The sequence below is a fragment of the Cucurbita pepo genome, chromosome LG11 (genome assembly GCF_002806865.2).
Source record: "Cucurbita pepo subsp. pepo cultivar mu-cu-16 chromosome LG11, ASM280686v2, whole genome shotgun sequence".
In the NCBI taxonomy this organism is placed as follows: domain Eukaryota; kingdom Viridiplantae; phylum Streptophyta; class Magnoliopsida; order Cucurbitales; family Cucurbitaceae; genus Cucurbita; species Cucurbita pepo.
The window spans coordinates 1,871,102-1,885,643 of NC_036648.1; the positions used below are offsets into that span (position 1 = coordinate 1,871,102).

Genomic DNA, 14,542 nt, shown 5'->3' on the forward strand with positions numbered 1-14,542 from the left:
TCAAAGAGGTAGTGATCTTAAAAGTCAACACAAAAGAACAGAAGAACACAAGCCAAATATAAAACCAATACTTGGGTTTTAGTATAACTGTCTGCACATAAAAGCATGACAGAAATCTGCAAGCAACAAGAACTGAAATACATAGATTCTATATTTGACCATAAATTTATAGTTTAAAGAAGAAATAATAATAAAGTGAACCAAAATAAGGAAGGGAAAGGGAAAAAAACAAAAAACAAAAAACTACAGCTCTCTTCATTTCTTAATAATCTCAATAGCCGATCCTCACCGTCCTTTCCTTTCCTTACCTTTTTAATTTTCAATAATCAAATGAATGAATGACTAAAAGCTTTTTGATTCTCTAAAAGCTTTCCCTATTGTAAATTGAATAACGAACTTAAATCTTTTCTAAGATCTTATTTTTCTTGTATGCATGTTTATATAATGAATCGGTTTATGTAAAACTTGATGTCTTCTTTGAGAAGAAAATGTCTTCCCGTATACTCACTCTCAACCGATTGTCGAAATCATGTTGCATCGAGCTTGATCAAACGCTCTCTTATTGTCCTATTTTGCTTCCACCTGCTTCATTCATTGTCTTTGAAGGGAATCTTCAGGATGAATCTGAAATTCAAAATGTTGGATGATAATAATAATGAGTTAAAGCAGAAGCAAAAGGGTAAAATAGTTGGATGGAGTGGGGCTTCAGTTTCCAACCTGCAGGAACCGTTCTTCGTTGTGACTTACAGTCCTAAGCTTCAACTCTCCTCTATGAGTTGTCATCTCATCTAATATCTCCGCATCATAGTATTCTTCGTTATTTTCTTCCACAATTGTATCAGGTCGTTCCTTTTCCTAAGCAGACATTATGGGAAGCAAAGATTTAGAAGAGAAAGTTAAACTCAAGTTGGATAGAAGAGAAAGTTAGACGAACCGGAATGTTGAGATTCTTGAGATTCTTGGCACGACGTCGAGCACCGGCAATCTCCTCGTACTCTGAAGCATCGAGCTCTTGAAGATGGCTATGCTGGAAGAACTTGGGGAGCACATGCTCTCTTATGCTAATGAGGAGGAAAAATGGAAGTGGGAACATGATTCCAGCTACAGGTATCCATGTTACACCAAAGCACAGCAAGAAATATGCTAACTGAAGGAGGGTAAATGAAGCGATGATCTTGAATGGCACAGATTCAACGATGGATAAATGAGACCCCTCCAAGACCCTGTAGAACACGAAGAAGAAACATAACATCAGGTATGTTAGGAAAGACTCCCTTATTCAAGGCATTTATAAGTTGCTATGACTAAACGATCGAACTTGCAAACTAAGTCTAAGCCGACTTACTTGAAACGCCGACCGGGTGTAATGAAGAGCAATAACATCCTTTCCCAGAACTGATTTCCTGGGAGACTATCAATGGCCATATAAGCAAAGTATCCCCACAGAACAGAAGTGGGTATCATTTTCATTATAGGGATAGCAAGTAATGTCAAGGCAACAAGGAAAGACTGCAGCAAGTTGCTCATCCTTTGCTCATTCACACGAACAGGCAAATAAGGATCTATATTTTTCTCAGCATCGAATTTTCCGTCCTGATTACCATCATCGGCATTCATCACTGCCTTCGTCAAGGTTTCTAGCTCTTTAGGCTGCAATAAGAGAAAAAAGGTGCATTATATAATCCATTCTCGGAGTACAAAGAAAAAAAGGGAGACTACAAGGTTTAGAGTTTTACAGTTGGAGATGTGTCCATTTCAATGAACACAGCCTGCATCTTTCCATAAATTTCAGAGTTGCTAGCTTTTTGTTTGATACATTCTTTTGCACTCTTAACCATTTTTCTTCGAATTAGCTGCAAATGATATCGAAATATAAAAAATCCACTAAGAATGGTCTGAATATAGGATAAAACTTCTGAATTTTGTTCTACACACCTGCCGTTTAAGCACTGCCAGACTCTTGGTGTGCATTGGGGACTGTGGGAGAACACCATTAGAAGGAGGTAATCCAAGCAATCCACAAATCAAAGTCTGTAACAACAAAAGCACAAAGCTCGTAATGCTGGTAAAAGGATAAATACACAAGGTAAAAGATAGCAAGTTTGAACAAATATTTACCATAATCCCAAGCAAGAGGACATCATAATGATATGCAGGTGGCTTTTGAAGATTAAACTCTTTCTGTTGCGCCAATTGTGATGCAACACTATGGTCAAAAAAGTATAGACCTGCTATCATCACGGCTGGCAGACAAGCAGCAAAGATGTAAGTCGGCGGAACCTTCCCCATGTCCTGCGAATTGAGCATGTGAAGTAGACTTTTAATTCCAATTGTTGGTAGTTGTAAATGGATTGGATTATGAACAAAATTAATAATAAAGCTCTGTTTACCCAAACGTTTATGAGCTTTCATAACTTGATAGCTTTAAGGTAGAAAAGAAACCTCACCTTCACTACAGTCCAGTGGTACAATGAGGCTGGTTCCCAAGGTAATGGACAAAAGAGTCTCCTTGGAACTCCATCTGGAACTTTGCTGGGAACTCCATAAGACAATGCTGTCCAACACACGACCATAAGTGGAACCCCATAGTCCGCAATGAAACTCCGAAACCAGCCTGCACGCCAAAATTCAAATAAGAATTGAATTGATCTCTAACTTAAGGACTTCAAATTTTGCAGATGTTAGCTCCCTCTCAAGTTTGTACCAGTGCCATATTTCCATGATCTAGCATGTCTGCTTTTCAAGGCTGTGAAGAGTAAACCCACAGAAAAAATGATAGCAAGCAATCCATTTGTATACAACCATTGAAATTGGTACTTCACTTCCTCTGGATTTTCTGACTTGGGAATATTGAACTCGCTGATCAATCCCTGTGATTAGAATATTTAGTATGACTCACTCAATCCTTCTCCTTCTTTTGTAATGAATGTCAATCATTTATACCTTTATTGCCTCTTGGAAGAAAAGAACAGCAATAAGCATGCCAAATAATTCCCCCGCAACTCTTGTAAATTTGGTGATGACAGCGCAAGCATTGAAGATTGCGAGGAGAATCAGGAAGAATCCTGTCCAGATGCACACCCTACGCGTACGAAGATAGTAAGTATAATCCAAAATTTCCACCAAGACGGAGGAGGAAGGGGACTATTATCTGGAAAACTTATTCACTTACCATCCAGCCCAGGCTAAAAAGAGCTTGCCCCCTAACTCCGGCCTGCCTGTGCAGAAATTGTACAGGTAAATGTACATTATAACTGTTGGTTCTGCCACTCCTAAAATCAGCAAAGGCTGCCCCCCAAATATTGAGTGGATAATTCCACACAGCGCAGTTGAGGCTAATGCTTCCACTGTGCTCAAACTTCCACCTAAACATAATTAGAATTTGAAGAGAAAAGGGATTGAAATAAGAACCCCATTCCAGTTAATTGAAAAACAAACAAAAAGATGCACTTCAGAGATAAAGATGCACCTGTATCCCTACTAAGTTGCTCTCCAAAGGCGATAACAGGAAGAGCAGAGGCGAAGAAAATGTACATAGTGGGAGCTAAAATCCTGGAACACGCAAAAACAACATCAGGTAGATTAGAGCATTGTAAGAAATTCAAGACACCGTATAAAATTTGTTCTTGAATTGGCATTTTAAGGGCGGGGAAAAAGCACCTGACGCCTGAACATAGTGCACAAACCCAATCCTGTTTGTAGCATGCTATCCTCCCCTTGAAATCATTTGCTATTCCCTCGAATGGAGCCCCCATCGTTGGAGCCAATTAAAGCAACTACGAGAACTAAAATTCACCAAGCAATGCAACTGGCTAAGTTTTACGCATTACAAGAAACAACCATTGAATTCCAAGAACACGCAAACACACACGCACATATATATATATGTGTGTTTATACAGCCCCTGAAGAAGCAAAAGGACGGAGAAGATAGAATAAAACAAAGGCTATGCTATTTCCAATACCGCGTGAGATTCTCACGAGACAAAAGAGAAAGAAACAAATGCAGCGTTTCAACCTTACCACATTCTTTGAATGACAGATTATTGGTGAGCATGTGATAGTGGTTAGAAATTCATTAATTAGCAACAGAGAAAAAGCAAACATAATTTTCCATGCCAATGATAATCGTGAATACAAAGATTTCACTAACTAAAACACGATTAAATGAATCTCACTCGATAGCGTCAAAACACTAATCCAATCACAGCGATTAAAATTAGGTAACCTTTCCGAAAAAGCTAAACGAACAGGCTTAATAAATCAGGAACCACATCTCAACAACCATTACATACGCAAAATGCTATAAGCGGCAAATACTAAGCCTCTTCAACAAAACTCAATACGATCGTCATCTCAAATTTCTAAACATTGAAGACAATCCACAGAACAATGCGGCATTGCCATGAAGATTAAGAAGAAGTAATGACCTAACAGAGAACGTTTGCAATAATCGGATAAACGAAGAATCACCTCGAGGCCGGAGAATGTGACAGAGAAATGCTAAAGACTGCCACTACAAGTATTGACTCGGTTGGAAGCTGAAGAACACAGTTATCGGCCGGAAGATCACCGGCGAAGATTGCCGCAGTGAGAGCCAATGGGGAAACAAATTTTTTTACAAATTTTTTTTTGAAGTAAATAGATAGTAAGAAGTCTTAAATAAAATTGTGAGTGTTGTTGATTTGGCTTCTTTTTCTACCGAGATTGGTGCGGTGGACAGATGCGTTTGGCTCGGGGTTTTGTGATGACCAAAGCCAGGATTACTAAATATGGGGCCTACAATATCGCAACTCAATTACTCGCGTGCCCGGTGTTTGGCCCTATTTGTTGTGATGTCATCTGGATCATAAGAAATCAAATAATAATTTCTATTTTTTTGTTTAAAAAATATTTTGAGTTTTCAAATAAAAACAATAATTTTATCTACTAAATATATATTTTTTATCCATCTTTAATATATTGGTATTATTTATATATTAGTATCCCAGATATCTCTTCTTTTAAGCCCTTACTTTATCTAATTTATCTAAATGGAATTGCTCAAGTATTTATCGAATTTATCGATATTGCTTATGTTGCCAGCTGGAGAGAACTAAACTAGCTTCTATCCACTACATCAGTGACTATGGGATCACCTGCTACTTGTGCATCAACGCCGTAGATAACTTCGATTTATTACAATCAACGGGAGTTTTATTTTTATTTTTTTCTTTCAATTATATATATATATATATATATATATAATGGGATTGACTATGACTCGAATGGATGAGTTAAGTCAGATAGAGAGACTTTTTAAATCCAACTCAATTGTTCGAGTGGTAACTCAAACAACTATTTTTATGTAATAAACCGAACCAAACTTAACCTAACTTGACCATAAAATAATTGGGTTGAGTTCATCGAGTTAGTCGAATAATTTATTCCATTTCTTTTTAATATAACTAAAATCATAGGGTTAAAATTTATTTTTGAAAAATTATGCTTATAATTTTAGTTGGATAATAAATAATTAAAAATTAATTTTAGAAATATAAAATTGTAGTGTAAGAAAGAAAGTATATTAATAATAGATAAATTCCATTCAACCCAATTTAATTGTAAATCGATCTTACTCATAATTTTTTTTATTAAAAAAGGTTATATAAATTATTATTATTATTATTGATGGTATACGCTTATCGTGTACTATCAAACAATTAAATATATTTCAAAATTAATAATTTTTAAATATATAAAGTCATAGAGATTAAATGATTAAATATACATAATTTTAAAAACTTATTATCCAGAAATAAGTCTATTGAATAATAATTTTATTTTAAAATTTTAAAATTATACTTATTTACTCACATTTTAAGATAATAATTATTATTATTTTTGTTAAACGTAAAATTTTTTACATTGTTTTTTAATTTTAGTATAAATGTTAAAACTAGTTTTATAAAGTAAGTGAAAAATAGTATTTATAAACTTAATAAAATAATATAATAAATTAGGGGAGGCTCACGATAAGAGCGTGAAGCCGCCCATACGGGATGAAATTTGGTTCCACGGTCATAAATATGGAACGCGAAAAAATGCAATAAGAGATTTTCTCCGCGTTTTTTTTGCGGTGGCCAGGTGTAATTTTTGGCTTCATCCATGACAGCTAAGCAGCCGCCGTGTATTCGCCGGCGATTAATCGCAGCACACCGACAGTGGGAAATCCGCGTCTCATCATCGGTCAGACCGGTCTTCGTCCTCCATTCAAACACCGACATTCCAAACGACAGATCAATTGAACATGGAATTTAATTATAATAAAATATAGAAACCCCTCACCAACCAATTTCCAATTTATACTTTATTTTAAAATATTTTCAAAAAAATATTTAACCATGGTTGTGTTCCCTCTTAAATATTTAACTATTGTTTTTTTATTCATAATTAATAATACTAAAAAATTGAGGATACTATTAAAAAAAAATTAGAAATATTTTTAAAAATAAATTACAAAATCAAGGTATATTTTTATTAAAGGGTCTAAATGGGCTTTTCTAGCATATTTTGTACTTTCAATTGGATCCTCGACGTGTACGGAATGTTCTAGATGCGATGCTTTTAGCATACAAAATTAGTGTTTATTTTTATGAGAATTAATGAACGGTGAGGATTCTTCGGGTAGCGTGGCGACAACTGACTAGTGACTCGCAAGTTGTAGTAAATGACGTGGCGCCAGGTGTAACATTCAGCATCCACGTGACTGCACCATTAAATTTCTTGTTTCACTTTTCAGTAAATATAGGATTTAATTCAGAAGTATATACCATTTTTTAAATTGATTTCCTTTTTCTTTTATAATTGCCTCATATTTTAAGATTTTAAAATTAATTATTTAATATCTTAAAAAAATGGTTATTTTAAGTTAAATTAATAAAAATATTTATAAATTTTAGGTTTGTTTAAAAATACTCTTCAACTATTAATTTTTTTAATAATATCTTTAAAATTTTAAATTTTTTAAAATTATGTTAAAAAAATATGTCTAAAATTTTTAAAATAGACAAGAATATCAAATTATCTTTAAACTTTTTCATATTATTTTTTGAAACTTTATCGAAAAATTTTAAAACATAGAATGCGCCCAAAAATTTAAACTTAAAAGAAAATACACAATTCGATTTGAAATAAACTAAAGTGAAGGACACGTACAATGTAAATTAAAATATAAACTTTTATTTAACGTCTATATCACTTTTTATATATGAAACCATCGTTCATAACTAAACCAAATGCTCGCTCTTATTACACGAATTAAACCACTGAATCGATACTACAATTTTGCAAGAAATGCCTCCTTAACGAGAAAAGTTGTTGCATGGTAGTATGTAAAGATCAATTTCAGTATAGCTGAGTGGATAATAACCAAGAATCTCATGCCATTTCAACATGGCCTGCATGCCTATGCTTGGCCACAACGGGGACTTCAATATCGTACTTAGAAGAGTCCATCTTCTCGCCCTGGCCCCAAATAGCATAGGCCTCTTCGCCGTGGGCGGCCTCGTCGCCGATGGCCATGTCCTCCTCGGACATTCGGAGTGGCACGATGTATTGGAGGAGGACGCATATAAGGCTAGTGACGATAATGTTTATGAGGGTGACGAAGAGGATACCAAGGAGCTGGACGCCGAGTTGGCGGAAGCCGAGCTTGACTTGCTTTGAGTTGAAGCCGTAGAAAAGGCCAACGTACTTGTTGTAGGCGCCGTAGTAGACGAAGTTGAGGCGTGGCTCGGCGAAGATGCCGCTTAAAATGCCGCCGAGGCTGCCGGCGATGGCGTGGGTGTGGAACACGGCCATTGTGTCGTCCACTTTTTGGAGGATGGCGGATTTCTTGTGAACCACCATCATTGTGAACCATGGGATGGATCCGGATAGCAAGCCCATTATAATCGCCGCCCATCCTTGAACAACTCCTGGATTTGGGGTTCACAAAATTTTACATTGCTTCCAAAGTTAAAAAAATTTACCTAAGTTAAATGAGTAATTACTGAGAGAGAGAGAGGGTAAAAAAGATGGTGGGGGGTTAATAAGGGAGGGACCTGCGGCGGGGGTGATGCAAACTAGGCCGGTGATCATGCCCTGGACGGCGCCGATGACGGAGGGCTTTCGGAAGAAGATTATGTCGAAGATGAGCCAAGTGAGGAGGCTGGTGGCGGTGCACACGTGGGTGTTGAGAACTGCCAGTGAGGCGTCGATGTTGGCGGCGTATGGGTCTCCGCCGTTGAACCCGGTCCAGCCCATCCACAGCAGCCCTGCTCCGGCCAGCATTAGAAGAATGTTGTTTGGAGGGAAGCTTTCTCGGTCTTTGGACAGCCGTGGCCCAACCTGACGGACACGTTTTCCATTTCAATTTACACAGTAAAACTCAATCCATTTTAATTTATAATTTAGTAAAATTATCCTTCAATTTTTTAAATGACTCTAAATTTTATATTTCGAGTTTAATAAAATCACAAAATTTTTAAAAAATTAAAAATTTATTACATTTTTTTAATTGAGGTATTGACGCAAAATTAAGATTTATAAGACATTTTTTAAATATAATAGACATAAACCAAAATTTATGACTAAACCCCTCATTTAACCTATAATTTATAAATTAAATTACAACTTTATTAATGTCTAAAAAAATCTTAAATATAAAAAATGTCTAATCAATAATACCCTTAAAACTTTTAAAATATTTTAAAAAATATTTAAAAAATATAATAATTTTAGACGTAAACTGTTAATAATTTATTTAAAAATAATTTGAGTTTTTAAAATTTTCTTTAACATCCTCAAATTTTTATAAAAATTAATTAAAAAATTATCTCATTATATGGTTAAAAATGATTAGTACCACGTTTCAAAATACACCAATTAAATTTCAAAATTAATATCAATATCCCTAAAAAAAACTTAGTTGATTTATGGGAAGGTAATTAACCATTTGGATAGTAATTTTTTTATAAAGAAATAAATGTTAGGAGTATTAATATTTTTAAAATTGAAGAGTAATTTTAAAATAATATTGAAAATTTAAGAATATTTTATATATATATTATTATATTATTATATTAGGTACCCAATATGCAGCGGTGAAGCCGGCAACGCCAGAGGACAAATGAATGACGTAGCCACCAGAGTAATCAATGAGTCCCATCTTAAAGAAAAAACCATTCGGACTCCAAATACTAAACGCCACAAACGTATACGAAAACGTAAGCCAAAGCGGCACGAACAGCATCCAAGCGTAGAAGTTCATCCGCCCAAGCAGCGCCCCTGCAATCAAAACCAGAGTAATCGCCGCAAATACGAATTGAAAGAACACCATTGTCGCCGACGGCAGCTTCCCACTGAACGCCTGTTCCAGCAGAAACTGCTGGTCCAACGCCACATTCAGCTTCCCCCAAAACGGCAGCAACTTATCCCCAAACGACAGCCGGTACCCCCACCCCACCCAACACACCAGCACGCACGCAAAGGCGTACAGCGCCATGAAGGCTGAGTTTATGGCCCATTTCTTCTTCACTGCCCCGCCGTATAGGATTATCAGACCTGGCACGCTTTGCAGCCCCACCAATGTCGCCGCCGTCATCTGCCAGGCGTTGTCGCCTTTGCTCATCCATTCCGGGTTCGCCGGATCTGGGAGGAGGTTTGGTGGCAGTGGGACGATCAGGCTCATCTTTTTCCTTTGGCTTTGGGGGAAATTATTTTTGTTGATTCTGAAACCAGCTGGGGATTCGACGGCTTATAACTTGGGGGCTGCCACTTGGTTTGTGACGATAAGCTGTTCGAATATGGCTTTTTATTTATTTATTTATTTTTGTTCATTGAATTTTTATATTTTATTTATTTTTGTCGTTGCCTTTCTAATTTTTTTTTTAATTTTTCATAATAAATGTCGAAGATGATTAAGAGTTGAGTCCCACATTGATTAATTTAATGGAAGATCCTGTATTTATAAGTGAGGAATACTATCTTCATTGATAATTTTGGAAACTTAAATCAAAATCATAAGAGCTCAACTAGTTTCCAATTTTGTTTTTTTGTTTTTTGTTTTTATAATTTAATGTTCAATTTTAACTGTTAAAGTTTTATATAATAAGAAACCACTGATAATTGGGCGTGCGATCCAATTAGAAGCTTAGAAGAGGCGATACGTTCAAAGATTTAGATAAAGAAAGGGAAATTGATAGGGCCATTAATGGCCAAAAACTTTGTGAATGTCGAATACTTCCATTCTCATTATATTATTTTCCAACTTTTAGCTATGTCTTTTTAAATTAATTAATTATTTATTTAGATTTCGTTTCATGAAGGGGGGCTGCGCGCAGCCCGATCATCCTATTCGCTCTAAGAGACAAGCGTGATTTTGTACTCAAAGCAACTTCGTCACTTTTGTGTACCCATCAAACGGTAACGCTTTCAGGGTTTCTTAGGGATTGATTCACTTTGCATAGATTGACTAAACGTAAAAAGTCTTTTAGTTGTAGGTGATCGTGTTTTTCAACCTAAACCCACCGCTAGTAGATATTGTTCACCTTGATCCGTTACTTTTCGTCGTCAGCCTCACAATTTTTAAAACATATTTGTGAGTGAAAAGTTTTCACACTCTTATAAGAGATGTTTATTTCTCATCTCTAACTGATGTGAGATCTAATAATCCACCCACTGAAGGGACCAGCGTCTTTGGTGCGTAAGGCCTGGTGGGTGTCTATGATATGAACCACGACCAAGGAATTTCTATACCTCAAGGTCCAATTATAAGGACAAGAGCCAAGAAGCTACAACAAACCTTGTACACTTATATTCAAGCTATGGTGAACTCATCAAAGGAAACTCCAGAAGACAGACGTTGGAGACCTCCCTTATATGTTGTGCAAAGTTGAGTTCATGAAAGAGATGCATTAAATGCACTTTAAGTTGCATTTAATGAACTCAGCTAAATTTATGGAACTAGTCCACGGACGACCAATAAGCACATTTCATTCATTGCACTATTTAATTATAGTTTAAATATTTGTTTGTCATATCTAAACTAGTTTTTAATATAGGAGTTTCACGTGTTATCATATCTGACCCTAGCCAATTTAATTTGGGAGTTATGTGTTAAGATGGTAGAGGCTATACAAGAGACCTCACATTTTCGAATTTAAAAAAAAAAAAAACAGAATTCTTGGTTGAGAGTTAAGATTTTCTTTGCAAATTCTTGTATTTAGAACTTGCATGCTAGAATCATTGAAGTGGTATTGATTAAATCTCTTGTAGAGTGATTAAAATCACGAGTTTAGAAACGAGTTTTCTTTACTCTTGATCTTGATCATCAAGGTAATCCGTTCCATACTTTCTCTTGGGTTGATTCCATATTAGTCTGGCTCTAATACCATTTTTAACAACCCAAGCCCATCACTAGCGATAGTATCCGTTTTGACCCATTACATATCACCGTCAACTTCACCGTTTTTAAAACATGTCTACTAGGGAGAAGTTTCCACACCCTTAGAATGCACGCTTCGTTCTTCTCTCCAACCAAGAATCGAAGACCAGATTTTAAAGCTAGAATTGTTCGTATATGCGATTCGAAATGGGTACCCAATTGAAGGTGTACCCATGAAGGAACTAAGCAAAAGCTCAAGGCTGAAGCATGTTGAACCCCAAAGCAAGAAGACCCAGAAATGCATCCATTCATATAGATAGCTTCTTTTGTTATTCTCTATATCATTCTCTCTTATACGCTAATGAAATACATTGCTTCCAAGCAAATAACCAAACACCTTTTCTTTCTTTCCTTAAGCCATCTCTTTTACGCTTAACAAATCCCTCCATAAAACCCTTCTAATTCTCAAATAACCCTTACAAAATTAAAAATTACAACTTTTCCCACGTTTTCCCTTCCGAAATTTGCCCAAAAGTCCTCTCGATGATTTCCGCTACTGTCTCTATTAAGGTCAGCAAATCTCTACATGTTTTCGTTTACAGAAAAGAAAGAAAGAAAGAATCATCGTACGTGTCATTTTACAGATTTCGTATGTTCTCTCCTTTAAGGTAAACAAATCTCTACCTGTTTTCGTTTAAGGAAAAGAAAGAAAGGAAAGAATCGTTGTATGCATATACGATTGTTATTGACCTTATCATTATAGCCGTTAAGATTATATTATAAATCTCGGTTAGAAATAGAAGTATAAGAAAATTTATAAATTGTAATAACTTAAGCTCACCGTTAGCAGATATTATCCGTTTTGACTCATTATATATCGCTATTAACTTCACAATTTTAAAACACGATTTTATAAGACTGTTTACTAGAGAGAGAGGTTTCCATATGCTTATAAGAAATATTTCGTTCCCCTCTAATTTGATGTCATGTAATCATGGTCAATGTGATATTATTATGTGTGGGGACCACATACCGATTCATTTCGTTCCCCTCTTCAATCGAGGTACCAAATACTTCTAGATTATGTATCCATGACTGTAATGTTATGTAATCATGGTCGACTTGACATTATTATGTGTGGGGACCACAAACCAAGCTAGATAATTAACATAATTCTATTTTTGTTCGTTCCGTTTGAAGAAAGGAAAATCCAAAAAAATTAATTTTTTTTTTAAAATTTTTTCCTTGATTGTCGAAATTTGTTTGGCCGTTATATTTGGCAAGTCCGATAATCTAAATTTGAATTTTACTATATATTTCAAAAAATTATGAAAGAAAAAAATAAATTAGAATTGGGTGGGGTCAGATAAATCAATCAAGAACAAGTTTTTGTTCATAAGGAACTGAACGACATGTCGAATCCTCTGTTCCTCTCTGGATTCCTTTTCACCGTCTTCTTCGCCGCTCACCTCTTCCAATTCTGTCATGGAGACCTCGGCACCGCCACATTTTACACCGCTCCTTATCTACGTGAGTTCGCATTAATGTTCTTAATTTTTCGAATTTCTTCGTTTTGCGGCGGCGATGAATGAATGAATGAGTGAAATTTGACACAGCCGCCGCCTGTGCCGGAAAAGACACCTCGGTGTTTCCGGCGAGCAACCTGTTCGCGGCGGCCGGAGAAGGAATATGGGAGAAGGGAGCGGCATGTGGAAGACAGTACCAAGTGAGGTGCTTCTCTGCCGATGTGCCGAAGTCGTGCGTTCCAGATCAGATTATTCAGGTGACCATCGTGGATCGTGCGATTTCGACGGTGACGAAGCCGGCGAGAGGGGATACGACGATGGTGTTGTCGACGACGGCGTATAAATCCATTGTTCAAGGATCTGTGTCGCTCGTGAACATTGAATTTCGGGAGTGAGTGGTTTGGAGATTTTTTTTTTTGAATTTTGGGGATTTTTTTTAATGGAATTTTCTGTGGATTTTTGTAGGGTTTGAAATGAATGTTCATCAAACAGAGGAAGATGAAGTCCGAAGTCCATTGTGTTCAGTTTCCGCCATTGACACATCTCTAATTTCTTCTGTTCTTTTCCCCTCAAATCTGAATCCCACCCCAACTTATAGTCTAATTTTCTTATTAATTGTATTTTCAAAAGAAGTATTATATATATATATATATGAATTCGGCACATACGGTCTTATATTGTCTAATAAATATTTGAATCTCAGAGGGGACGGAAATTTCATCATCCTCATTTTCGTCACCTATTTCAATTTTTGTCAGGATTGAAATGATATTTTCTAAAATTTGTAGGGTCGACTCCTCGAGAAATTTCATATTTTATTTTTTTAAAAAAATATTTTTTATATGGTTTTTTTAATGGACAATTGAACATTATTCCAACGTAATTGTTTGAAATTGGAATTTAAGGTAAGTAAATTAATATATGTATAAAATAAATATACAAATTAATATGGTATCTATTAACTCCCAAATTAGGATTAATAGGATGTTTTTTATTTATTTATAAATATTATCGAATTTATTACGCACAAAATTTAAAAGCTTTCTATTAGAAATAACATATTTAATAATTAATTTTTAAAATTTTAGCTAATTTAAAATTTAGTAAATATAAAATTAAAATTTTGTTACGCATTAAATAAAAAGTTAAAATTTATTAATTATGCTAAAAAAACATGTAATTTATGAAAAAAAAAAAAAGAAAATTCGTGTAAATTGTGAAACTCGCATGCATTCACATGGGCGGCCAAAAGCGAATTTGACAATGAAAGTGGTCACGTGATCGGATCATAAAATGTCAATTGCATTCGTATTCCATACTAATAATAAAATATAAAGAAAGAAAATCAAAACAAAACTTTTATAAATTCTCAATTTTCATGTCTAATAATTTTTTTTTTATTTTTAAAAATGTCAAACAATATTTTTTAAAATTAACAAATTAATTAGACATAAATTAATTTATTTTCATAGAATATTAAAAATTCAAATTTTATGTTTAATAGGTTAGTGAATTTTTAAAATTAGGGTTTAGGGTTTAGACAATTCTTGAAGTTAAAGGACATATTATACATTAAAAGTACGTGAGCTTTTTAACTTATGATCGCTTAA

The 14,542-nt window shown here is 35.1% G+C and overlaps 3 protein-coding genes across 5 annotated transcripts; 1 reads left to right on the forward strand and 2 right to left on the reverse strand.

Annotated features, from left to right (window-relative positions):
- Positions 1–57: 57 nt before the first annotated feature.
- On the reverse strand, positions 58–4,647 carry LOC111804998 (probable boron transporter 7). Its single transcript, XM_023689854.1, has 14 exons — positions 4,473–4,647; positions 3,661–3,785; positions 3,470–3,552; positions 3,173–3,365; positions 2,944–3,082; positions 2,705–2,870; positions 2,448–2,614; positions 2,119–2,292; positions 1,936–2,031; positions 1,737–1,853; positions 1,346–1,650; positions 935–1,223; positions 718–855; positions 58–624 (listed from the first exon to the last, which is right to left on the reverse strand). The coding sequence occupies exons 2-14, from the start codon at positions 3,753–3,755 to the stop codon at positions 592–594; spliced, it is 1,995 nt and encodes a 664-aa protein (XP_023545622.1). The 5' UTR covers positions 3,756–3,785; positions 4,473–4,647; the 3' UTR covers positions 58–591.
- Positions 4,648–7,236: 2,589 nt separating this feature from the next.
- Positions 7,237–9,784, reverse strand: LOC111805914 (ammonium transporter 3 member 1-like). Its single transcript, XM_023691208.1, has 3 exons — positions 9,112–9,784; positions 8,084–8,369; positions 7,237–7,957 (listed from the first exon to the last, which is right to left on the reverse strand). Exons 1-3 carry the CDS (start codon positions 9,709–9,711, stop codon positions 7,419–7,421), a joined length of 1,425 nt encoding a protein of 474 aa, XP_023546976.1. The 5' UTR covers positions 9,712–9,784; the 3' UTR covers positions 7,237–7,418.
- A 2,108-nt stretch (positions 9,785–11,892) lies between these two features.
- On the forward strand, positions 11,893–13,597 carry LOC111805775 (EG45-like domain containing protein). Of its 3 annotated transcripts, none has more exons than XM_023691000.1 (4): positions 11,893–11,976; positions 12,773–12,936; positions 13,023–13,323; positions 13,398–13,597. In XM_023691000.1, exons 2-4 carry the CDS (start codon positions 12,819–12,821, stop codon positions 13,402–13,404), a joined length of 426 nt encoding a protein of 141 aa, XP_023546768.1. In that variant the 5' UTR covers positions 11,893–11,976; positions 12,773–12,818; the 3' UTR covers positions 13,405–13,597. The 3 variants fall into 3 exon arrangements, with proteins under 3 accessions (XP_023546768.1, XP_023546767.1, XP_023546766.1); XM_023690999.1 differs by having other exon boundaries at positions 11,899–12,074; XM_023690998.1 differs by having other exon boundaries at positions 11,899–12,936.
- Positions 13,598–14,542: the final 945 nt, after the last annotated feature.

Coding starts and splice junctions, on each gene's coding strand:
- LOC111804998 (XM_023689854.1), bottom strand. CDS start 3,755: ATGGGGGCTCCATTCGAGGGAATAGCAAATGATTTCAAGGGGAGGATA. Junction 2,293..2,447: donor ACCACTGGACTGTAGTGAAG/GTGAGGTTTCTT, acceptor CTCAATTCGCAG/GACATGGGGAAGGTTCCGCC. Junction 2,032..2,118: donor TCCTCTTGCTTGGGATTATG/GTAAATATTTGT, acceptor TTGTTGTTACAG/ACTTTGATTTGTGGATTGCT.
- LOC111805914 (XM_023691208.1), bottom strand. CDS start 9,711: ATGAGCCTGATCGTCCCACTGCCACCAAACCTCCTCCCAGATCCGGCG. Junction 8,370..9,111: donor GCTTCACCGCTGCATATTGG/GTACCTAATATA, acceptor CGTGTCCGTCAG/GTTGGGCCACGGCTGTCCAA. Junction 7,958..8,083: donor TTGCATCACCCCCGCCGCAG/GTCCCTCCCTTA, acceptor CCCCAAATCCAG/GAGTTGTTCAAGGATGGGCG.
- LOC111805775 (XM_023691000.1), top strand. CDS start 12,819: ATGTCGAATCCTCTGTTCCTCTCTGGATTCCTTTTCACCGTCTTCTTC. Junction 12,937..13,022: donor TTACACCGCTCCTTATCTAC/GTGAGTTCGCAT, acceptor AATTTGACACAG/CCGCCGCCTGTGCCGGAAAA.